The sequence below is a fragment of the Mastigoproctus giganteus genome, chromosome 5 (assembly GCF_048544385.1).
Source record: "Mastigoproctus giganteus isolate SK-2022 chromosome 5, ASM4854438v1, whole genome shotgun sequence".
Taxonomy (NCBI): domain Eukaryota; kingdom Metazoa; phylum Arthropoda; class Arachnida; order Uropygi; family Thelyphonidae; genus Mastigoproctus; species Mastigoproctus giganteus.
Genome location: NC_143579.1, coordinates 48,271,105 through 48,298,138, shown reverse-complemented (window position 1 = coordinate 48,298,138; position 27,034 = coordinate 48,271,105). Strand labels below are relative to the sequence as shown.

Here is a 27,034-nt window from a genome sequence, read left to right as displayed (position 1 = left end):
AAAGAATGGTACCCCTGGAAGTGTCTATAGAAAAGATGTGTAGCAGAACCAGTGTCTGTGAAAAAGTGAGTGGAGATACTTTTTAAGAGTTGGGTCATTAATTAACCTGACTGCCATCTTTGGATGGAGTCTAGAAGCTTGGAAGAGGTTTTGGAGATGCCCTAGATTTGAGGATACTGTTCCCACCCATGTGGGAACAGTATCCTCAAATCTAGGGCATCTCCAAAACAGTATCCTCAAAACAGTATTCCATGGAAAGGTGTATTTGAGATTTTGTACAAAATCTCAAATTACTCTTCTTGGAAGAAGAGTAATGCCGAGAATTAAAGAGAAAAACCGTTTTTTTAGATGCAGCGGAAGCAAAATGTGTTGCCAACTGAGATCAGAAGCCAGACTAATTCCTAATAGAGATGTGATCTTGTCTAGAAATGTGATTTTCATTGAGCATGATCACAGGAGCAATAGAATCTGTTTGCGAAAAATAAGACAGGACTGAGCTTTAGCAGGAGATTGAAGTTGACTAAAACTCACCCGGATGGGGAGAGTTTTCTTCACTCTTTTGGAGAATTACCTGGAGATCAGCATTTAAGGAATTTGTGGTCAGAACTGTTTGTGCAGGAAAACGTCTCTCCTAACTGGAAGATGGAATGTAGTCTGCTATCACCAGTAAAACTATGGATGGGATTTCCAGTCAATTCAAGAAGGTCATTAATATACAAGATGGAAATAGTGGGAGAAAGAACTGAACTTTAGAGAATACTAGCACTAGTGAAGAACTATGAAGACAAAAGAGTTGTCTACTTTCACCTGCAACGAGTGGTTCAAGAGAAAAACTGGATATCCAGTCGCAAAAAAACAGTTGACAATTCCATAAAATGGGACCTTGTTAAGAAGACCTTTATGCCAAACACAATCAAAAGCATTAGAAAGTCAAGAGCAACTATTTGAGTTTCAAACTTTTCCACTGAATTTTCCCATAGGTGGGCAACATAAGCCAATATGTTACCAGTGGATCAACACTGAAGGACTTCATATTCATGATCACTGATCAGATATTAGGTTTTGTGATGGTTTAGGAGTTGGCAGTTAATGGATTTCTTCATTACTTTGGAAAAAGCAGAAGTAATTGAAATGGATTGATAATTGGGTGGGAGGGATTTGTTGCCCTTTTTTGCATTCTTGTAATGCCAAACAGCACAAGGCTGAGAATGGCCATTAGAGAAAGGATCTGTTGCGGAGAGAGACCATCACAAGTTGTGATCTGAGGTGCCTAGTGGACCACTATCATTGACTGCATACTTTGAAGGGTTATTTTTGAGAAAAAGATTGAGTGTTGGGTGTGAGATTAGGATTTTCTGTTATTCTGACAGATAAATGAACAAGCTATGTGAGATCATTAATTGCAAAAAGCTCCAGAATCTCAATCAGCTGGGTCCATTTAGAGAGAGAGAGAGAGAGAGGGGGGGGGGATTTCAAATTAGGAAATCTCTTCAAGGAATATCAGAATAGACATATGCACAAGTTGTCTTTGAAGCAAAAAGAATCATAGAGCAAATAATTAGAGAAGCTGAAATTAGTAGTAGAGGCAACTGATATTTGAGATTGTCAGAAAAAGTGGGGCATGGCTGACTGTAGGTGGAAATGGACATCATTGAGATTGTAATAGATCTAAACCTCCAAAAACTTCCTTCCAAAGGAAGGATGTTTTAGGTATTTTCACAGATGAATTTGTTCATGATGCATTCATTAGATAAAGTGTTTACGTTATCTAATGAGAGGGAGGTATGTTGTATGAATTAATGAAATTTTTGTATAATGCATACCCATTGCTTTGGCACAATGCGTGGCATCAACAATACTTCCCACATACACACTACTCTGTCTCCCTCCAGTCAGTAGCTGGCAGAGTAATCAGCAAGATTATACACTAGCTGATCTGGATGCCTTCTAGAGAGTTACTATAAATTTAGTTTGGAAGACTACCTGGTGGCTGGCCTGTGAAAACTGTTTTAGGATTGTACCCCTGAAATCTAAAGAATATTAGAGCTTGCCATGTTGCTTATAATAACCTCAAAAGACATAATTCATACTGCATGATGAAAGAAATGGGGTTAACAGAGCTTTACTCTAGAGACTAAATGTAGGTTTTACCTCTTCAAGCTTCCAGTAAGTAAAGTGATGATATTGCACTGGATGATGAGAGTCATCTACCACTTATTGCCTGGTTGACACAAAAGAGTGGCATTTCTTCTGTGTGATATGGGCACTACACCTCAATCCCTGTTTACATTCGTACCTGGGTGGTCATGTCCAGTATATAGTGTTTCAGACATTATCCAGGGTGACTGACAGTCCCACCATTGTAAAGTGCAAGCAGAAAATTTGGTTGTTGCAGAACAACCAGTCTTCACCAAAATTTGGTCCACTTGACTCACAAGTAAGACCTGAACATCAATTCCATCAGTGTTTTAGACTCCCAAGTAGCAAGTCTGGGCCTGTCATATCTGGTAGAATGTTTGTGATAAGCAGTCAGGAACCAATTGCAAAATGAGAAGTGTTCAGAGAGATAAACATAGAGGCTACTAAGCTTTTTATACCAATTATTATTTGAGGTTTAGACTAATGGCTATAAGATGAACTGATGAGTAGTGGCAAAAAATGAGAATGCATGGAATGATTATAATTATCAGCAGACAGAGAAACATATGATAAGTATAAACTAGTTTGTAATTGACTTACTCAGAAGGGAAGATTAGGCATGCTAAAAGATATTGAGAAATTTTTGGTTAAGAAGGTGAAAAAAGGTAGCTTGGAATTATTTGACTTATGTTAACAAAGGTGGAAAGGGATTAATCTCATTGGTTTACTTGATAGGAATGAAATAACTATTGACGACCCTGTACAGGTTTCTGAAAAATTGAATAAATATTTTACATGTTCATTCATACATGAATTTGTAAGAGATGAGGAATAGCAGATATCAATCTAAAATGATTTATGATAACTGATAGGAAGTTGGAAGAGAAATTGTGTAGCTAAATGTGAACAAAGCACCTGGGGGGGGGGGGTGACAGAATCTATTCATTTATATTAAAAGCAGCAGCAAAGAGGCACTCGAAAAAACTTTAGATATAATAATGAGTGCATCCTGAGATTCAGGGGAAGTCCCTATAGATTGGAAGTTGACAAAAGTATCTTCTGCTCACAAGGGTGAAGTGTGTAACTACTGACCCATAAATTTGACCTTTGTGCAGGGAAAATAATTGAGTCCATAGTTAAAGAAGTAATGCAAGATCATCTGGATAGGAGTGGAACTATAAGGTAATCACAGCATGGATTTGTAAAGGGAGATTGTGCATAACCAGTCTGATTGGATGCTATTGATTTTGTCACAGAGGAACCAAATACAAAGAATAATTTTGGCATCTTAGATTTCAGTGAAGCATTTCACATTCATTTGATAATTGCTTAATATGAACAGTTATTGTGTAAATTGGAGTAGTAATTTGCCACCAGTGTAGCATTAGGCCAAGTTACTACTCAACTACAAATTTAGCTGTATATTTACTTATGACTTTCAACTGTACTTCACTCCAGTACCCACAGTGAAATCAAGAAAATATTTTTTTCTCATGAGTTATTCCTGGTTGTTTATCCCACACAACATTGAAGTCAACCTATGAATACATATGTGTATAGTTATCATACATAACAAAGCATATGAACTGGAGTACTGTGACCAAAGTAACCCACCAAAAACTTATAAAACAAAAACTAGAGGGCAGTTTACAGAAGCGTGCGCACACACACACACACACTCTCTCTCTCTCTCTCTCTCTCTCTCTCTCTCTCTCTCTCTCTCTCTCTCTTCTAATCTTCTTTTGCCCTTTTAATGTACTTATTCCTGTGTTTAATTATTATATATTGAATATTCTAGACTGTACGAGCACAGAGTAGTAAAGTGCATCCACTGTCATCCTCTCCTGGATCCGTGTGCAGGTACTTTTTATTGTTTATTGTCTTTATATTAAAAGATGGAAGTAATTTGTTTATTACATTAATAATATTTTCTATTCACCTACCTCCTCCACACTTTAACCACCTTGCATAAAATATATGAGCAGCTGATGCAGGGAATTTAAAAAGTGCAGAAATTGAGTGAAAATTTGTTATTAATAATCATTTTTATTAAATTAAAATTTTAATAATAAATGTTTTATTGTTTAATAATAATAAAAAAATGTGTACGGCACCAATTACACAAATTTCAGGATAAGCCTAAATATTATAGTGTCAATTAGCATGATGGCAGTTACTATTACAGTGATTGTTTACTAGCTATATTGTTTTCTGTTTGTTCAACTGTTCATAATCTTATATTTCTCATGCCATATATTTGGTACCTTTTCTGACAAAATACTTGAAAGCCTTTAAAATATAATGCTTTTCTGGTTCTAACAATGTTTTGGACTTACCAGAGCAAAGTTACTGGCATGTCCCCACCCATCTCCTTCAACCCATGCATGATACTGCTAATACTAACCACCACCACCACTACTAATAATAATATAATATAATGCTAATACTAAGTAGTAGATGACCCTCATCAACCAATGCAATACCACCACTATGCATATCGGGGGCTTGAAGTGGTGAAACCCATGTTTAGTCTCTAGGGCAAAGTTTCCGGCATCCAATCTCCTTCACCCATGTATGGTACTAAGTACTATAGGTTTTGATACCTTTTTGTGTTTTTATTTGGGGGGGGATTTCATAAAAAAAAAAAAAAAACAAAACACTAGAGCTTGAAACATTGTGCCTGTTCTAAGAAGTTCATGAAATGTCCATATTTCTGACTTAGTCATAGTAATGGAGGCATGTGATGCAAGAAAGCACTATGAGCTTATGTAGCATCAGCCAAAAAAAAAAAAAAAAAATCACACATCCATTCCCTCTAAAAGTTTGTCCAATTACTCCTTGAATTTATTTAATCTATCAACTTCCACAATGACAGATGGAAATTTGTTCCAGCAATTAACCAGTTTAGAAGTACACAAAGAAAATTAAAAACTATAAAAATTAACATCCCAGTTGTATGTTCTATATTATTTTTCAATTTTGGAAATAATTTATCTTGATCCAACTGTGGTCCTCTGGTGATATACGTAAACTTTGGTTTGCAGTATAAAGGCCCATGATCTACTATTGATAAATCATCGATATGACATCATGGGCCTTCCTTGCAAACAGTCTACAATGCTCAGAGAACTTCATGTCTGACCGTATCGTAATACCAAAGTCCCTTTCCTTCACTACTGGCTTTAGTTCAACTCTGTCAAGTGTATAAGTTATTTTGGGGGTACTGTTCCCCAGGTGCAATACCTTATGCTTTGCTAGATTAAAGCATAGTTGGATGGGATCTATCCAGTTATATTAAGAGTAGCATCTAAGGACATAAGAAAACCTTTACCCTTAATATGAGAGCATCCTTGGATTCAGTGTAGGTCTCTATGGGCTGGAGATGTGCAGATGTATCCCAGTTCACAGAGGGTGATGTGTAATTGTGGACCTGTTTACTTGCCATCTATTCTAGGGAAAATAATAGTCACTGATTAAAGAAGTAATGCAGGATCACATAGACAGGAGTTCTGTTATACTGCAGTCACAGCATTGATTTAAGATGGCTATCTTGTCTAGCCAAGTTTATTGGCTTCTTTGATGTAGTAACAGAGGAACTGGATGCAAAAAAATAATTTTAATATTATTTGCGTAGATTTCAAAAAAGCTTTTGATACTGTTGCACATTAAATTACTGTACAAATTGGAGCAGTGCAGTATTACAAAAATTAGTGCTATAGATAAAGGGATGGTTGAGTGGGAGAAGCCAGAGCTATCAATGGGAACTACTCTTCGTGGACTAATGTTATTAGTGGGGTTCAGTGCTGGGCTCATTGTTGTTTTCCATATTTATTAATGACATTGATGAAGGTATATCGGGCCTAATATCTAAGTTTGCAGTTGAAACGAAGGTTGGCAGGGTGGTTAATGACAGTAATCAAGGTTTGCCACTGGAAAACGGGGGGGGGTCAGTTTTTAAATTCTGTGCATTGGGATCAACTGATGATGTTACCAACATTGATTTCTAAATGGGAATCCTTCAAGGACTTAATTTTGTAGGCTACTAGGCTTTTCATTCCAGCTAAGAAATACTGTTCAAGGTTTAGGCCTAAATGGATGTCAGATGAGCTTGAGACTCGTGGCAGAGAAGAAAAATGTACGGGATGCATATAAATTATCAGGCAACAAGCCTATGGCAGATATAAACTAGCCTGTAATCAAGTTACAAAGGAGGTTAAGGCAGGCGAAGGCTGATTACTAGAAATTTTTGGCAAATGATGCAAAGAAAAACAGTAAAGAGTTCTTTACTTATGTAAACTCTTGAAGGAAAAGGATGAATCAGATTGGACCACTTGACATAGATGGGTTGACTATTGATGATCATGCTCAGGTAGCTGATAAACAATGTTTATTTTGCATCTACATTCACACATGAGGAGTTATTCAATGAGGGGAGTGGCAGAAGTTTATCAAACTCTAACAGGGAGCTAAGTGATTTTGTAATAACTGAGAACAAAGTGGAGGAGAAATTGTTGAAGTTAAACATAAAAATAGGCGCCTGGGGTGGATGGGATCTATCCAGTTATATTAAAGGAGGCAACAAAGGAAGTAAGCAAACCCTTATCTATAATTATGAGAGCTTCCTTGGACTCAACAGAGGTCCCCATGGACTGGAGGTGTGCAAATATACCACCATTTCACAAAGGGGGTTCAAAAGGTGACACAACTAACTATAGACCTGTTAGTTTAACTTGTGTTCTGGGGAAAATAATGGAACTATTGGTTAAAGAAGCATTGCAGGATTATCTAGACAAGCCTGCAGTAATAGTTAAGACAGCATGAGTTTGTTAAAAGGAGGTCTTGTCTGGCCAATTTGATTGGATACTATGATGTGGTCACAAAGGAACTTAATGCCAAAAATAATTTTGATATCATATACTTGGATTTCAGGAAAGCTTTTGATACTGTTGCAAATGGAAGACTGCTGTGCAGATTGGGGAAATATGCTATTAAGGATAAGTTGCTACAATGGATAAAGGGATGGTTGAGTGGGAGATGACGGAGTGGTAATCAATGGACACTGCTCTTCGTGGACAAGTGATATTAGTGGAGTTCCCCAGTGTTGGGCTAATTGCTGTTTTGTATATTTATCAATGATATTGATGAAAGTAATATCAGGTTTAATGTCCAAGTTTGCAGATGATACGAAGGTTGGCAGGGTTGTTAACGGAAGTAAAGACAGTATGCTACTTCAGCTAGATCTAGATAAGTTGAGCAAATGGTCTGAGAAGTGGCAACTGAAGTTTAACATTGACAAATACAAAGTACTGCATATGGGTAGCAATAACCAAAGAGAAACGTACCAACTGTGTGGTACTACACTCAGAGAAGTGGAAAGTGTAAAAGACCTGGGGGTAATTGTGCAGTCTAATATAAAGTTCACTGAGCAGTGCAGATGGGCTGCCTGAGCAGGTCATGGAGTCTTGTCAATGATATACAGGAATTTTGCTAGCAGGGACAGGGAGGTGATTTCGAATAAATGGTCAGGCCATTTATTCGAAGGTCTGGAGGCCTCATTTTAGGAAGGATGTAGAAAAAAGGCTTAAGTTCTGCAAATTGCAGCCCGGAGATTAGGCATCTGCCGGGTGATATGATTGGGGTGTATAAGGCCTTGTATGACTTGAGCAAGCTGAATGCCGATGGGATTCTTCCTCTTGCTTAGATTAAGAACCTGAGGGGGCGCAGATTCAAATTGAGGAAAGAGTTGTAGAATAGATGTGTGGAAATTTGCCTTTAGGCAGCAGGTGTTGATTGGTGGAACAGACTTCCATATTTTGTTGTGGGAGTTGATAGCCTAAATAAATTTATGGCCGAGCTGGACAGGCATTTGGAACAAATGGAGGGGTGAAATGAAATGGTTTTTTTTTTTTTTTTTTTGGCTGATGCTGCATAAGCTTGCTTTCTTGCATCGTATGCCTCTACTAATGCTAATGATCAGTGGGCGGGCAGATACCCTGATAATGCAAACATACCATCACAGTTGCGAAGTTGGAACGAGATACCAGGTTTTATTTTTGGGTATTTAATATGAGGTACCAGGTCTTTATTCTCAGTGTGCTCCACCACCCATACGGCATGTTTGGGCAGTGGTGCCCACTGAGAATAAATAACAGTAGCCTCCTCTACTAGAGGAGCATTATTTATTCGAAGTAGTGCATTACCTGGTATCTCGTTGTGAAGGTAGCCACAATATGAGTTGAAATTAAACAGTTTTTACACTACGTATGTAATTAAATTTATGGGTGAGCTATGGTGTATCTACATATTATATTGTCTTTATATACATTTATTAGATGGCATTGGCATTGCATGCCTATGCCACTTGATCATTGCTCTGAATACCACTTAAATACAGCTTCTTCTAGCTACACTTCTTTTGGCTTTTTTAATGTCTGTCTATTTGATACACTGCTTTTATCACTCCCCACATTGAATTTTAAAGCAAATGCATTTATAGATTCTTTTTGTTTTTTAATATCTGACACAGTCTGTTGGCCAATACCAAATTCTTTAGCAATTTTTTTCCCAGGAACATCATATTCAAGTTGTTCTATCACTTTGAGCTTGTTTAATGATTGTTAAAATAACATGTTTCCACTTTTTAATTCTTTAGAACCAATAATTATATAAAATATGTTAAATTATGTACATATGTATAAAGAAGTATGCAAATGAAGTGATATAAGAATTACATCTGTCGACTCAGTCAACAACGATACTGAACAACATGCAAGACAATGTAATGTATGTTCTGTCTCTTTCTGCGCAGTCAATCAGTGTGCAGTCAGAGTGACTCATCTGCCTTCCTAAATTCCATGCATCTTTCAAAGTACTCAACTGTGAACAAATTTTTCATATTTCGATGCAGTTTATCTGTCATCTGGATTAACTGTATTAGCAAGGGTTTGGTAACTGTATTAGCAAGGGTATTGATAAACAAATTATTTTGAAGAAAAGCAAAATTTTAAGCACTTCAACTTGTGTAGAGTAAATTTTGTCTAAGTTCACAAAGGATTCAGATAATTCTAAAATGTTCTATGGTACTCCCTGTACCACTTCTTCACTGACTAAATTTCTGTACTTTTGACACTGTCAGCTTCATGTGCTTGTGTAAAGAAGTGAGAAAAGTTTGATGGTGTAATAAGCATAACAATTCAGTCACTGAAGAAGTGGAACAGGAAGTACTACAAAACATTTGAGAATTACCCGTATTCCTTTAACAAATTAAAGACAGATTTTACTATATATAGGCTGAAGTGCTTAAACTTTTACTGTTTTTATTTACCTATGCACCATGCCACTAAAAGAATAACTGAGATTAATTACTTTGACTGAAAATATTTTGGATGCAAATATTTTTTAATAAAATTAAGAAATTAGGTTTTAATTTGCATGTTATAATTTTAGATAGATTGATTTTAATCCTGTCCCTTCAAACATTTAGGGATGTAAGGAACAGAAGCTTTGATTCTCTCAGTTTGGGTGCTGGGCCACATAGTTGGGGTAGAACAAACAGTACTCCTGGCACCCCTATTTCCAGCCCAGATACACCACCCTTACTTCAGCAGCAGCATCCTTCAGAATCAGATTCATCTAGTCTCAATAGTCTAGAAATGGGACAGAATGGTCCTCTCGATTCATGTGGAGACAGTTTATCATCTGCAGAGATTGGCGGTTGTCCACAACCTGTGTGCTCTCGCTGCTTAGATGAAAATATTGTGCCCTTAAGAATGGAAGCCGAAGGTACTGGTCATTACATATATTCATTATTTAAGAATCTCCTTAAGATTATATAATTTAACTATTTTAATTCTTTGAAGCTCATAAAAATTAAAAGTATGCTTAGCAATTGTTTCTTAGCATAAGAACTTCCCTGTTATTATAGTTCCCATCTGCTGGTCCTTGCAATAATTTTGCATGTCAAGATATTGATAAAAAGAGAGACTGCTGCTCTTTATGATTTAAACCTCTTGAATAAATGGTATACGAGTTGGTATTCTGACATTATTAAAATCCGTCAATTTTAAGTGGCTAGTTAAACTTTGGAAAATCTATTTATATATAAATAAATAAATATTCATTCATTTCTATGTGAATTAGTTACAAAAAGATCCAGTTGTACCTACCCTGGATTTTATTAATAATAAAATTATAAAATAAATAATTAGGGATAGCACAACTAAATATTTATAAATTCCTTTAGAAAGGAATTAGAAATCAAGCAAACCATTTGAAATATGAGTTTTATAACAAGGTAAAATTCATTTAATGAAACAAATTTAAATTTATTTTGTGAAAATATGAAATATTTAAAACCAAAGTACTAAAATATATTCATAACTAGCAATCTCTTATTTTCTCAGTAGTAATGATCAACTTCTCACTAGTAATAATAATGACATGATCTAGCCAAGGAGGATGTCTTTTTAGCATAAGTTGAGGCAAATGATACAAGAAAGCAAGCATATACAGCATTAGCCAAAAAAAAAAAAAAAAACCCCTTCCCATCCAGTCACTCCAAATGTTTGTGTAGTTCAGCCTTAAATTTATTTGAGCTATCAACTTCCACAACAACAGATGGAAGTCTGTTCCAGCAATCAACTACTCGCTGGCTAAAGGCAAACTTCCGCACGTCTATTCTACAACTGTCTTTCCTTAATTCGAATCTATGTCCTCCAGTTTGTCCAATTTGAATCTCAATTTTATTTATTATACTTCTAGCATTAGTGTACATGCAAGTATACATGCATACACTCAGGTTCTTAATCTGAGCAAGCAGAAGTATCCTGTCAGTATTGAGCCTGCTCAAACCATTCAAGCCCTTATACACCTCGACTAGATCTGACGTAGCCGAGTGGTCAGGAGTGAGTGCGCATAGCACGCATTCCTTGAGTGGACTGGGGGTTCAAGCCCGTGACTACTAAATACAATAAAGATTTGTATTGACGATTTATTGTAAACTCTACTGACTTGGTTGTCGTGCCGGAGTATAAACAGAATTTATTTATTTATTTAGATCACCTCTCAGGTGCCTAGTCTCCAGATGCTGCAACTTGCAGAACTTAAGCCTTTCTTTGTAAGTGCACCCCTTTGTTCCTCTCACCAATTTTGTTTCCCTTCTCTGTACTCGTCTAGCAACTCTACATCCTTCCTAAAATGAGATCTCCAGACCTGTGTACAGTATCAAAGTGTGGCCTGACCATTGCCTTATACAAAGGGATAATCACATCCTTGTATCTGCTAGTAAAATTCCTAAATGTCATTGACAAAACTCCACGACCTGTCTACATTGCTCAGAGAACTTCATATCTGACTTCACAATTACCCAAGGTCTTTTTCATTCTCCACCTCCCGAGTATATTACCAATCAGTTGGTACATTTCTCTTGGGTTCCTGCTGCCCATGTGGAGTAATTTGCATTTGTCAATGTTAAACTTCAGATACCACTTATTAGCCCATCTGCCTAACTTTTCTAGATCCTGTTGCAGTAGCATACTTTCTTTACTGTCATTAACAACTCTGCCAGCCTTTGTATCATCTGCCTGATATACCTTCATTGATATCATTGAGAAATACACAAAAAAACAATGGGCCCAGCACCGAACCCTGGGGGAATCCGCTAATAACATTAGTCCACCTAGAGTAGTGTCCATTTATTACCACTCTCTGCTGTCTCCCATTCAACCATCCCTTTATCCATTGCAATAACTTTCCCTTAATGCCATACCACTCCAATTTGTACAGCAGCCTTCCATGTGCAACAGTATCAAAAGCTTTCCTGAAATCCAAGTATATGATATCAAAATTACTTCTTAACAAACCCATGCTCTGTCTGAACTAATACTGGTCACTCTCTGTCTGAACTCTTACTGCTGTCTTGTCTAGGTGATCCTATATCACCTCTTTAACCAGTGACTCCATTATTTCCCTCAAACAGAAATTTAAAATAAGAGGTCTATAATTATTTGTGTCAACTTTTGAACCCACTTTGTGAATTGGGGATACATTTGCACATGTCCAGTCCATGGGGACTCCCCTGACTCTGTGGATGTTCCCATAATTATGGCTAAGGGTTTGCTTACTTCCCTTGCTGCTTCCTTCATTATAACTGGATAGATTCTATCTGCCCAAGGTGCCTTTTTTATGTTTAACTTAAGCAATTTCTCCTCCACTTTGATCTCCGTTATTACAAAAGCACTTATCTCCCAGTTAGTTAGATAAACTTCTGGCATTCCTCTCCTTGAATAACTCCTCATATGCGAATATAGATGCAAAATACTCATTCAGTTTATAAGCTATTTGAGCAGGATCATCAATAGTCAAACTGTCTACGTTAAGTGGATCAATCTGATTCATCCCCTTCCTTCCTTGTAGAGTTTACATATGTGAAGAACACTTTGCTGTTTTTATTTGCATCCTTTGCAAAAGATTTCTTGTAATCTGATGTAGGCTTCTATGTCCCTTGAAAATTTATATGCATTCCATGCATTTTTCTTTTCTGCCACAAGCCCCATTAATTCTTCTGACATCCATTTAGACCTGAACCTTGACCAGTATTTCTTAGTTGGTATGAAAATCCCAGTAGTCTCCAAGGTTAAGTACCCAAAGACTTCCGATTTAGAATTCACCATTGGTAACATCATCAGTTGATCCCACTGTATAGAATTTAAAGTGTCTGAGACCACTGTAGTCACCTTTATGAAAACAAAAACCCTTCCCTTTACTTTTGATGATAGTTATATCTTTAAGTAAATCCCACATCAGTACACTGTGATCACTGTCACATAGTGATTCCTTTATCTGCAAATTCTTAATGCATGAATAATCACTCCTGATAATCAGATCAAGGGTATTACTCCCTCTGGTTGCCCCTCGAACATGTTGCTGTAGAAAACAATCCTCTAATAAATTCACAAAAGTCTTGCTAGCATGCGAGTGACCGACCCACAAGTTCCAGTCAATATCTGTAAAGTTAAAATCCTTCATTACAAGACAGTCTGATTTACTGGCCAATTCTGTTTCTCTGCACAACTGTTCATTGTATTCATCAGTGTCATTAGGCCTATAACATACTTCTACTCTCATTTTCCCTTTCCCAGTGTTTATGTCATACCAAACAGACTCAACATTGCACTGTCCACCCATGTCAACTGGATGCACCTTCTTAGGTTTTGTTTCTTAACTAACTAACTGTCCTTTCTGTACACATTGTACTTCTCAAATTCCAATTCTTCACTGAGATCTGTGTGACACCATGTCTCTGATATCCCAACAATACTGCCTTTGATGTCTTGATCAGCACTTCAAATTCATCAATTTTATTTACTATATTTCTAGCATTAGTGGACATGCAAGTATACATGCACTTGTTCTTACTCTTAGTTACCCTAACACAGCCCATGTATTTACTTGTTCCACGATGATTCCCAGCAGCTCTTAAAGTCTGCAGAAACTTTCTCTCTAGGCTACTGCTCATTACAATATAAGCAGTGCAAGAATCACTTTTGCCTCTGCCTTGGCTACCGTTAATCTTTTAGTCTGTGAATTCCCCCCCCCCCAACCTAGCAGTTTTCTGACCCACCTAACACTGCCTTGATAGCATCAGCAAATATTCTTGCACACTTTCTGTTTAAATGTATCCCATCCCTGTAGAAGTAGTCTCTCCTGTTGGCAAGCACAGACCACGCTGAAAAAAAATTCTACCCCTTGAGCCTTGCATAATCTCGCCAGGGCTGAATTGATTGACAAGGCTCTCATCATATACTCCCTCCTATCGTGTCTGGGCAGAATTCCAGACACTCTCAAATTTAACCCTAACTCGTGACTTTTTTCCATCCTTGACCTGTATTTGTTAAGTAAATGTGTAATCTGTTACTCTTAAGGTCATTAGTGCCAACGTGTACAACAATATCACCTTTTGTGCCCTTAAAAGATCACACCTGCCCTCAGCATCATCAACCTTTGCCCCTGACAGACATACCTTGGTCCCGTTCCACCTATTCTTTTTGCATAATATATTCCCCGTCTCCCTGACAGTAGAGTCACCAACAATAACTAGTTCCTGTGGAACCAGCACATTCTGCCTTGGAGATTGCCTCTGTTGCCTGATGCACAGTAGTGAGCTCTGGCTATCATACATCTGGTGTTAAGTTAGGCAGCTGAGAGCTTGATGGGCCCGTCATATTAATTTATTCGAAGGTTTTGTGTGCTAGATGCAGAGAATGTGAAGAAATTAAGTGCCAACTTAGCGTTTCTGAGGGACGCTTATGAGAGTTTGAAGAGTAGGGTAGATTCCTTTGAAAGAATTAAAATGGGGGCCCATCAAGCTGTCAGCTACCCAACTCAGTGCCAGAGCCCACTCTTGTGCATCGGGAAACACAGCAGCAATCTTCAAGGCAGAATGCACTGGTCCGACAGGAGATAGTTATTGTCAGTGAATATACTGTCAGGGAAATAAGAAATATATTGTGGAAAAAGGTGGAATAGGACCAGGGTATGTCTGCCAGTGGCAAAGGTTTATGATGTAGAGCAGATGTCATCTTTTAAGGATGAAAAAAGGTGATTTTATTGTACAAGTTGGCACTAATGACATTAAGTGTAGGAGATCTGCAGATTACTTAAGAAGTATAGGTCAATGTTGAAAAAAAAAAAGTTGCAAGTCTTATAGAATTATACATACTATCGATGTATAATTCTATAAGAATATCTTATCTAAGCAGAATTGCAGAAATTTGAAAATTTCTGCAGTTCTGCTTAGACAAGATATGAGGGAGTATATGATGGGAGCTTTGTCAATCAATTCAGTCCTGGAGAGATTGTGCAAGGCTCATGGAGTATAATTTTTCTCAGCATGGTCTGTTCTTATTAACAGTAGAGACTGCTTCTACAGGGATGGGATACACTTGAATAGGAAAGATGCAAGAATATTTTCTGATGCTATCGAGAAAGTGTTAGGTGGGTCAGAAAACTGCCAGCTTGGGAGGATTCATAGACTAATAAATTAACAGTAGCAGCAAACAGAGGTGAAAGTGATGCTTGCACTGCTTCTATTGGAATGAGCTGCAGCCAGAAAAGCAAGGTGCTGGGGATTTCCAGAACTACTCGGAGTCATCGTGGAACAAGTAAATACATATGTGAGCTGTGTTAAGATGAGTAAGAACAGGTGCATGTACACTTGCATGGAGCAATTTATTTACTATGCACCAATGCTAGGAGCATAGTAAATAAATTTGACAAATTTGAAGTGCTTGTCAAGACATCAAATGCAAACGTTGTTGGGATATCAGACAGGTGGTGACTCAGATATAAGGGATGCAGAATTTGAATATGGAGAGTACAATGTATACAGAAAGGACAGATAGGATGGGATGGGGGGGTTATGCTCTTAGTTAAGAAGCAGGTAAAATCTAAGGCAGTGCATCAATTGACATGGGTGGCCAGTGCCACATTGAGTCAATTTGGTGTGACATAAGCACTGGGAACACAAAAATGAGAGTGAGTGAGTGCTTATGTCTAATGACTTTAAGAACAACAAACAACTGTACAGAAAAATAGTGGGTCGGTAAGCGTCTTATAATGGGGGATTTTAACTTCCCATACTGACTGACTGTCTGGAACTTGAACTTGTGGGTTTGTCATTCACACACTAGCAAGACTTTTGTGAATTTAGTGGATGAGAGAGAGAGAGAGAGAGAGAGAGAGAGAGAGAGAGAGAGAGAGAGAGAGAGAGAGAGAGATGGGGGGGGCAGGCGCGGCAGTTCAAGAGGGTGGCGAATTTTTTTTCAATATTGTTTTCTGATTAGTTAACGCTTATCAGTATTCAACATTTAGGGCCACAAATTTTATTTTGCTTACTGGTGGCACATAGGAATGCAGTGCTATCGCATCTCTCTGTCACTAATGAGAAGTGGCAAAACTTATAGACAGCTGAAGTAATGCACTTAATTATAACCAGCTCATATAACATATCAAGTAATTAATGGAATATGCAATAGTGTCCTATTTTAATGGTCTGCACCAGGGATGGCCAACTTAAATTTGTGATGCGATGTTACTTTTTTTCTTCAAAATGCACTGCAATCTACCATCCCAAAATTTCATTGCCACAGTTAAAAAAAAAAATTCACATATTGAAATGTTGTTTAAATTTTAAAATTAAATACAATTCAAAATTCTTATTTTAAATTAATACTTATTTAAATTTTTAATTTATGTGAAATTTGTGTCTTAATGTCATCTGCCAAGCTTTCAAAATTGAGGATATACTATGATAAGGCCAACTGTAAAGAATCCAGTGCCAGATTAAGGCACGGGCTAGCAGGGGTTTGCCCAGGATGCCATTATTTAAGGGGCTCCATATTTTATAAAAAAAATGTGGAAAAAAAAAAAAATAAAAAAAAAAAATATATATATATATATATATATATATATATATATATATATATATATCCTTAGTAAAGGGGATGAAAAATCTTTCTGCCCGGGGTGCAAAAATACCTCGGTCCGGCACTGAAAGAATCGTTTGAATGCAGGTCCATAAGAGTGGACTTGCATACAGATGATTCCTTCAGTCCCAGAACGATCCTTTGTCTTTGTTTGTTTGTTTCAAACACGAAAAGGCCGATCCACATAGGTATGTGGAACTAAAACAGGAATTTAAAAGATCACTGCATTTTTTTTACATTTGGGTACTTTTCTCGGCAAACATATTTCCAAAAGTCTTTTTCTGATGAACTGGCTTTTAGGAAGATATCATTTCACAATGTAATAATTTTATTTTCAAGTAATATATTTTCTCCATGTGAAAAATCTAAGCAATTTTTTTCTGCAATTTGTTTTGTATCTAAGTCGACATTAAATGGATAAGAAATATATTGAACAATGTCTTCAATTTTTTTAAAATCACTGAATGTGGTTTCAAAATCATCCACAACTTTCTCAATTTCAGAAACATAATCTCACTCTTAAATTCAAAAACAGGATATTTTTGCAAATGATCTTGCATGTTTTGCAAAATGATCGAATTTTTTTTCTTTGAGATCCTTAGCCATTGCCAAAAATTGATACTTATATGCAGAAATACTGCTAATCATGTAACCCACATTTTTATTTTTTTCCTTGTAATTCCAAATTCAGATTACTTAATTTACTGGTAAAATTTGCCAAAAAAGCTAGATCACATTCAGCAAATTTCGAAATCTCTGTAGAAACTTACTCCAACTCAGCCACCTCACATCTATTTGTAATATCAGATCTGGTTCATTTTCATAGAGTTGCATTTTGAAAAGTCTCCTTTGAAGAGATTGTCCTCTGATGGAATTCACGATTTTGAAAGCTATGTCCATAACACTTTTAGTTAATCTTTTGCTTGTTGGTGGATGATACAGTAGTAACTCAAAAAATATGGGAATTCATCATCCTTTTGGCACAATGCGATGAATCCATTAAGATACCTCGTTATTGCTTTAGCTTCATCTGTTGTTATTGATATGAGCTTAAATGGTAATTTAATTTTTTTCAATAAAATTTTTGAATCCGTTAAATATATCAAGACTTCTGGTTCTTTCTTTTAATGAAACCATACCCAGCAGTTCTTCTCTAGTGGCAGAATCATCAAAACCATACAAACAAAAACGAGCAATTGAGCTGTATTACTGACGTCTGTAGATTCATCCAGTTGTAAAGAAAAGGATACACAATTAGCAATATAAGCATGCAATTGTACGCTCACATTTTTACTCATTTTTTTCGATGCGTCACATCACACTATTTCAAGATAATTGCAGATCTTGAAGATCACTTTTAATTTCATTTTTGTTCTTAAAATTTTCAAAAAGAGAATCTGTTATTTATAAAAGTGTGTCTTTGATGAATTGACCATCAGAAAATGGTATGCATTTTTTTGCAAGATGGCTGACTTTAAATGATGCTACAGTTACTGCTTTAGATTGTAAATTAGGTGTCACAAAAAAATTGTTGTGTCAATAATCTGGATTTAAGTTCTTTTAATTTATTTTTACTAAGGTCACTGTTAGGCAGAAAATCTGATTGGTATTTACCATGGAGTGCATTGAAGTGCCTTTCTAAAGCATTGCAGATCAAACATTTTTCTTTTATCGTGACAAAACAGTATTCTAGTTCCCACCCGTGATGAAAATGATACATTTTACTCTATTTCGTAGTATTCATTTTAAATCAAAGGGTATTAAATTAGCATATAAGTACTGTCCAGTCATTAACAAGCCTAGCTGCTGTACAGTGACAAGAGTAGTCACATGGTTAAACAGATTTTTAATAAGAGTATGCAGTGGGGCACATAATAATAATAATAATAACATTTAGATTTTGACTAATCTATTTTTTATATATAGTTAAAATTTGTCGTGATTGACTAAAATTAAAGCTGCAATTGACTGGTAGATCGCGATCGGCTTGTTGGCCACCCCTGGTTTACACGTTTATTTTGAAAAAAGAATGTTTTATACTTTGCTTAGATTCTGTCTAGACATGAAGCTTTTAAAACTTTCAGGATTTTATAATCTGTTATGACACAATGATTGTTAATATAGATGCCTGTCTATATTGCTACATCAAAGCCCAATAAAATGGAAGCAGTCGATTCTTATAAGAATTTTTTTGTGAGGTGAACATCCCGTTACCATGCACATTTCGATCATTTTGATCCTCCTTGTTTTTTTCTGTCTGAAAACAGCTGTTCACACAACAATAACTCCCAGTATCTTTCCAAAGTAGTTCCTCCCCCCCCCCCGGTTTCTCTGAAGAGTTGAGACATTTCCATTTAAAAAGGGGAAAATGATCCCCATGTGATGCAATGGAAGACTGAATTGTTCAGGTTATTTTCCCCCTTAACATCTTAAGAAGTTTACAGTAATTTCAGATAATATTTAGGTTAGATTATGTTAATTTCTTATGGAATAAAGAATCCTTAACCCATTATTATTGATTGTGGGTGTAATTTTGATACCCTCTTTTTCACTATTTCACTCTGACTTCACTATAAAACCATTCTATTCACTAAAGAATAATTCACAGTGCTTTCCAAGATAATTTTTTGCTGTAGTTTCTCTATTAAAAATTCAAGAAGTTCCCAGGAGCAATATGGCCTGTGTTGCTAATGCTCCTAAAAACCAAATGACAACAAACATCAAGAAGTCCCAATGGAACAGGACATGAATAAGCTACAAGGTTTGCAGTGTATATTCCTATAACTGTTGATGTATTTCTGTGCTTTCACCTTTTTAAGTTCATGTATTTTTTTGTGAATATAAATGTGGTTAAACATCTAAGGTTATTGGATTTTGTAATTCTTAAGAAAACTAGCATTTATTTTAGCCTGAGATTGAATAGTGGAAAATATTATATTACAATTCAGAGTTAATTCTAGAACAGGATTTTTAATACAACTTATTTAAAATAATTGATTGAATTAAATTATGCATCAGTAATATTAAATTTATAGTTTGGAATAATCAATTTGTTTTTTCTTCTTTGTTCTGAGAGAGAGAGAGAGAGAGAGAGAGAGAGAGAGAGAGAGAGAGAGACTTTATGACATCTTCATGATTATGACAATTATGTGGTTTTGTTGGAACTCTTTCTTTCAAAATAAAGCCTTTCATCTTTTTAGATATTGTTAATAGTAATTTTTGTGCTGTGTAACAAATTTATATTTATTAAACTTCTGACAACTTACAGAAGTAACAATTCATTCTTTTGTCATTTTTATAGCCCGTCAGAAAGAAATAGATTCATTGAAAGTTGAGGTGAATAAATTAAAAACAGAAAAACTAGATCTTCTAAAGCATAATCTGGTAAGTATAGTGAGGCTTAGCTTATACAAATTATTAATCCTGAGTACTGGAACCTCTGCAATATTGCATTCTTCTTCCCTCTTCTGCTGTGGGTCAAGCTCACAATAGTTCCAATGAGTTTCTCTTTGATACAGCAATACCAAGAAAAATCCAGAATAACTCCATACTCTAGCTGTAGTTGGTCTTAGGTTTTGTGTGTGGAAATTTCCATTTCCACACATAAAACCGAAGACATCTTGATGTTTGTCTTCTTTTTTTGCCTTCACGACAATCATCTTCATACTTTATTTTCTTCATAACGAACTTGTCCATCTTACTACCAAAGGTATTACACTAACTGAAATTTGTGTTTGCCTGGGTCATTACAGTATAGGTAAACATATCAGCTGATTATGCAGTAATCTCTTTAGTCATATTTACTGTAATGAGAATGAATACCAGTTTTTTTTCTAAGATTAGTTTTTCTTCTTTAACCTTTTGCATCACGCTACTTCTGCCGTCTGCTTACCCTATCACTCTATATTGACTTCTGCTTGCCAAAAAGTTGATTCTTTTGTTAGGTTGGAAACACTATATGAGCTCACATGCTCACATTTTACTAAAGCACGTTACTGGAGGTCACGACCTAAAACAATTTGCACTTTCCGGTTTATTGGGCTTTTCTGTAAGTGCATCTAATTATAAACAGGTAGTAAACTCGATCTAATTGCATTTGTGATAAGCTAATACCGATAGCTGGAATTCTGTGGGTTTTTACATTATTATGATGAAATGTTTGCCCTTCCATGAAGTCTTCAATTGTATAAAAAACATAATAAATTTTCAATCTTCTCTTAATTCCTATTTTTTAAGCTTCATAAACTGATATAAGTTTAAAAAAAAAAAAGTTTAAGTAACTTAAACCCAAATTACGTGATTTTTTGGAATGTTGTTGCGGCACTCTGGTTGAAAACCACTGGTCTAGATGGATAGCAGTAATTCCCAGAATAACATACTGACCATGTGATAGCACACTCAAGGTAGCAGGAGATCAAAAATGACCTGATGCTAACTGTATAGGTAGATATGAAGTTCTCTGAGCAGTGCAGATGGGCTGTCAGGACAGCTTTTGGGCAGGATTTTATCAATGATATAGAGGAATTCTGTCAGCAGGGATAAAGTGATAATTATTGGAACATGCAGCAGTCTGGAAAGCAAAGTGTCAGAAATTTCAAGCTGTGCTGTGGGTCATTGTGAAACAAGCAAATACATGTGCTGTGTTGGAGTAACTAAGATTAAGAACAGATGCATGTATATTGGGGCTCAGAGGGGGAACAGGTATCCTGTGTGTTATCAGACACTCAGCCTAAAACACTGATGGATCCAATATCTCTCTATTACAGAAGATTTAGAAGTCCGGTTGGCCTGCCTAACTAAAATCCACTCATGCACACCTTCTCGATGGTAAGCCGTGTTACGTCACTTAGGTGGCAACAAACATGTAGAGTGGTTCTCTTCAAGATGCCTGGTCAGCGTGAAGAGGAAAAGACCAAACCCTCCAGCATATGACAGCACAACAAAACAAATGGCCCTCAGTCCCCAGCAGCTTTCACCCCCCCACCCCCCCTCTTACGGCAGCGAATCAGAATGGAAGCAGAGGGTACTAAGAATCTCTGGATACGATCAGGCTGCCATGCACGGAAACTGAACTTGGCCTGTTATAACGTAAGATCACTCATCGGTGAAGACAGGACATTAGAGCTGGAAAAGGAATTAGAAAATGTGAATTGGAATATCATCGGTTTGGCTGAAACAAGAAGAAGAAATGAATCACTTAAGTTTATCAAGTGGAAATCTGCTGTACGCCAATGGAAACAGTGAAAGGAGTGAAGGTGGAGTTGGGTTTCTGGTCCATAAAGATTTAAAAAACAACGTTTTGGAATTCAAAAGCACATCACCAAGGGTGTCAAGACTAATACTCAAGATTTCTAAGAGATACAAGCTAAAGGTTATAATGATTTATGCACCAACATCAAACCATGATGATGAAGAGGTTGAAGAAATGTACACCAAAATTGAGTCTTCAAGATGAGCAGAAAACCCACTACACTATTATTATGGGGGACTTTAATACTAAGGTTGGAAAAAGACAAAACAGCGCAGAAAGGGAAACTATAGGAAATTTTGGAATTGGTGAAAGACTTGTGGAATTTGTAGAATCTCAAGGACTGTCAGTAATGAACACTTTTTTCAAGAAAAGGGTGAACAGAAAGTGCACATGGAAGAGTCCAAATGAATTAACAACTAATGAAATAGACTTCATCCTCACTAACAGAAGATATATTGTGAATGATGTTACTGTCCTGAATAAGGTAAATGTTGGAAGTGATCACAGAATGGTAAGATGTACACTTGATATAGATGTAGGAAAGGAAAGGAAAAAACTGACTCGAGTAAATAATACAAAGGTCTTTGAAATAACAGAAGAGGAAAAAAAAAGCAGTATGTACTGGAACTTAAGAACAAGTTTGAGCTTCTGCAGACTGCTCAGGACCAAGATATCGATGAGGAATATTACAACTTTCTGAAAGTGATAAAGCCCAAGAAACCTATAGGGAAAAAGAAATCCAAAGAAGAAAAAATTAGTCAAGAAACACTTGTCATGATGAACCAAAGACGACAAATGAAGAGCAAGAAAAACACTGACAGGGAAAAAATTGAGTATACTGAGTTATGCAAAGCCATTAGAAAGAGACTCAGAGAGGACATAAGAAGATTTAACACAAGAAAAGTAGAACAAGCATTAAGGGAAAACAAAGGATCTAAATCAGCAGCCACGAGCAGTAATACAGAAAGACAAATGATACTGAAACTGAAGAATAGCAATGGTGTACTTATAAACAGCAGAGAGGGCATAATTCGAATAGCAGAAGACTACTATAGAGAATTATACAAGGAGCGAGGGATGATGCGAGCAGTGAGGAAGATGAATTGCAAAGTAGTAACACATATGACATACCTGATATTCTTCCTGATGAGGTAGAACATGCATTGAAGAATCAGAAAGCCCCGGGGGAAGATGATGTTACTGTAGAGTTGTTAAAATGGGAGGAAGAGACATAACACAAAAATTGGCAAGGCTCTTCACAAAGTGCATCCGAAAAGGTGTGACGCCTAAGCAGTGGAAAAATGCAATCATAGTTTTGCTGCATAAGAAAGTTGATAAATTGGAAATTATAGACCAATTAGCTTGTTATCTCACATCTACAAGTTGATCACAAGGGTCATTACTAACAGATTAGAAAGAATACTTGATGAGAATCAACCAAAAGAGCAAGCTGGCTTTAGGACAGGATTCTCAACTATGGATCACCTTCACGTAATATCACAGCAAATGGAGAAAGCAAATGAATATAAAACACCATTATGACTGGCATTTGTGGATTATGAAAAGGCATTTGACTCCATACAGCATAAGGCAATGTTTCGGGCACTAGAAAGACAAGGCATAGATACCCCACTTATGATTTTGAAGAAAATATATGAGAGTGCTACCTCCTTTATTAGACTAGACAAAGACAGTAGGAAATTTAAAATCGAGAAAGGAGTTCGACAAGGAGACACAATATCTCCGAAGCTGTTTACTGCTGCCCTTGAGGAAGCTTTCAGAAGATTAGACTGGTTGCCGAAAGGAGTCAATGTGAACGGAGAGTACCTAAACCATTTACGATTTACAGATGATATTGTGGTTGTAAGCCACGATCCCAAAGAATTAGAGGAAAATCTTAATCAGTTATGCACAGTTAGTAAGGATTTAGGACTAAAGATGAATATGGCTAAAACAAAAGTAATGATGAACAAGTATGCCACAGAAAGGGAAATAATGATTGAAGGAGCAGTAATTGAAAAGGTGGAGTCATATACTTATCTGGGACAAGTTATTAGCTGTAATAATGATAAATGGCTGTAAGTCAAGAGAAGAATAAATTTTGGATGGATAGCATTCAGGAAATATAATCACATACTGAAGAGCAATATCCCAGTTTGTCTGAAACGTAAAATAATGAACCAATGTATACTCCCCACCATGACTTATGGAAGTGAAACTTTGGCACTCACCAAAAGAATGGAAGAGAAGCTGAGAACTACACAGCGAAGAATGGAACGAATTATATTGGGAATCAGACTGTTAGATAAGAAGAGAAACACATGGATTAGGCAGCAAACTCAAGTAAAGGACATTCTTATCAAAACTAAAGAACTAAAATGGTCTTGGGCAGGACACATAGCTCGAAGACATGATGACAGATGGACTAAAAAAATAACAGAATGGTACCCAAGAGGAGCTAGAAGAAATCCTGGAAGACAAAGGAGGAGGTGGATAGATGAAATTCATGAATTTGTGTGTAGTAAATGGATGGCCAGTGCTCAAAACAGAAGGAACTTGAAAGTTGCTGGAGAGACCTTCATCCTGCAGTGGATTGAAAATGGCTGATGATGATGATGATGCATGTATATTTGTTTGTACACAAATGCAAGGAGCATAGTAAATAAATGTGATAAATTAAGTGCTCGTCAAACCATGAAATTCAGACATTGTTGGGATATCAGAGACGTGGTGTGACTCAGATATAAGGGAAGCAGAATTTTAATATAGAGTATAATGTGTACAGAAAGGACAGACAGAATAGGAGAGGAAGAGCAGTTATGATCTTAGTTAAGAAGTGCTTAAAATCTAAGGCAGTGCATCCATTCGACATAAATGAGTATGTTATCAGTTTGGTGTGACGTATGCACTGGGAAAGCAAAAATGAGAGTAGGAGTGTGTTATGGGCCTATTGGCTCTGATGAGTAGAATGATCAACTGTATGGAGAAATAGTGGGCCAGTAAATCAGATTGTCTTCTAGTGGGCAGTTTAATGTCCCAGATGACTGGAACTTGTGGGTTGGTCACTCACATACTGGCCCCTCCGTAGCCAGATGGGCAGGAGCAGCAGCAGTGCGTAGCACATGCTTCTTGATTAGACTGGGGTTCGAGCCTGTGACCATCAATACAGAGGATGCGGAAAGGTCAGGGAATGACCACCGCAAAAGACCCTCTGGGTGACAGTGATCACAGTGTGCTGATATGGGATTTACTCAAAGGTATAACTACCACCAATGGTAAAGGGAAGGGCTTTTGCTTCCATAAAGGTGACTCAGTAGTATCAGACAGTTTTTAAATTCGTTACAGGAGGACCATCTGATGATGCTGCCAGCAGTAAATGCTAAACGAAAAACATTTTGGGAAGTAAGCATAGAAGCTACTAGGCTTTTCATAGCAACTGATAAATACCATTCCAGGCTTAGACCTAAATGGATATCAGAGTAGCTGATGAGACTTGTGGCTTTGAGGGAAAATGCATGGGATGCATATAAATTATCTGGCAATACAGAAGCCTAGGGTAAATATAAACTAGTCTGTAATAAAGTCACAAAGGTTAGGCAAGCTAAGAATGCCTAAGAAGGAAGGGATTGAATCACATTGGTCCTTGTTGTCAGTGGTTTAACTGTTGATGATCCTGCCCTAGGTTGCTGAAAAACTGAATAGGTATTTTGCATCTACATTCATGCATGAGTTCTTTATTGAGTGAGTTCCAGAAATTCATGAGAATCTAATGGGGGAGCTAAATAATTTTGTGATAACTAAGAGTAAAGTGGAGGAGGAATTGTTGAAGCTCAACATAAAAAAAAAAAGAGTGGATGGAATATATCCAATTACATTAATGGAGGCAAGCAAATCCGTAGCCATAATTCAGAGCCATTTAAATTCTATACAATTGGACCACGACTCTGTGCCCATAATTAATGTCATAATCAGCTGCCATGACCAGCTGCTGAACTCTGGGGAACTCCACTTCTGATAGTGGCTATTTATAACCACTTTATCCACAGTAGCAATAGTAACTTTTTTGCTAATGCCACATCGCTCTAATTCATACCAAATTTGTTCATACAGAGTATATCAAAAGCTTTGCTAAAGTCTAATAAATGATTTCAAAATTATTGCTTGCGTTCATTTTTGTCAGCTTTAGCTAATAATCAGATTGTTAGATATGATCTTCTCTTAAAGCTGTGCTGTGATTCCCTTATAATTTCAGTTCTGTCGAAATGATTCTGTATCCTTAGCTGTGGCCTCCATAATTTTCCCTGGCACAGAAATCAAACCTAGTCTGTTACCATTTCACCATCATTGTGAATTGGAGAGGTGTTTATGCATCTCCAATCCATGGGGACTTTGCTTGAATCCAAGGATACCTCATTATTATAGCTAAAGGTTTGATGACATTCTTTTTCACTCCCTTTTAACTTAAAATCACTCCTAGTTAGTATTAACTAAGCTACCGGAAGATTTTATCTGTTGATTTTGCTCTAGGAGAACTGGAACGATGTCAGGAAAAAACTTCATCTTGAGTAGTTTGTTTTTATGAGAGAAAGGGTGCTATTTTAGGATGATATTTAGGCAAATTTTTAGTTATGAGCCAACTAAATTAATTACTTATCTTAATATATATTAATTAAATGTATATTTATTGTCTTTAGGCCTGCCAGAGAGAGATGAAAAAACTTAAGGAAAAAGAAATGAAGCTGACAACAGAGCTTTCTTTGACAAAAAGGGAAATGACATACCTACACAAACAATTATCAGAAGCCAATGCTGGAGAAAGATATACGACCATATAGCTTACATTGTTAAGAATGGAGCAGAAAGAGAGGGGAAGGGAAAATCTTTTCTCAGTTCTTTAACTGGATGATTTTACTGTTTCTTGTACTAAAGCTCTTAGTTTGAATGTTGTCAAAAAAAAAAAAAATAAATAAATAAATAAAATATTGTGCAGTATAAATTGGATTAAAATTATTTGATAAAAATAGTATACTGTAATATTCAGACACAAATGGTGCTTTTTCCTCTCCCTTTCCCTCCTGCTGCTTATGTAGTCAAAGTAACATAACCAAATATTGACTCATATGACATTTGAAGAACTGGTGTTGGTTTAAATGTAAAAATG

At 36.5% G+C, this 27,034-nt stretch overlaps 1 protein-coding gene across 5 annotated transcripts in view; it reads left to right on the top strand.

Annotated features, from left to right (window-relative positions):
* Positions 1–26,828, top strand: part of RapGAP1 (Rap GTPase activating protein 1) — a 344,351-nt gene extending 317,523 nt beyond the window's left edge. For all 5 annotated transcript variants that reach the window (XM_090373185.1, XM_090373182.1, XM_090373183.1 and 2 more), the window contains 4 exons: positions 3,938–3,999; positions 9,623–9,921; positions 19,924–20,006; positions 26,568–26,828. In XM_090373185.1, coding sequence (XP_090229311.1) covers positions 3,938–3,999; positions 9,623–9,921; positions 19,924–20,006; positions 26,568–26,708 — 585 coding nt within the window. In that variant the 3' untranslated portion in view covers positions 26,709–26,828. The remainder of the gene's footprint in view (positions 1–3,937; positions 4,000–9,622; positions 9,922–19,923; positions 20,007–26,567) is intronic.
* The last annotated feature ends 206 nt before the right edge of the window (positions 26,829–27,034 follow it).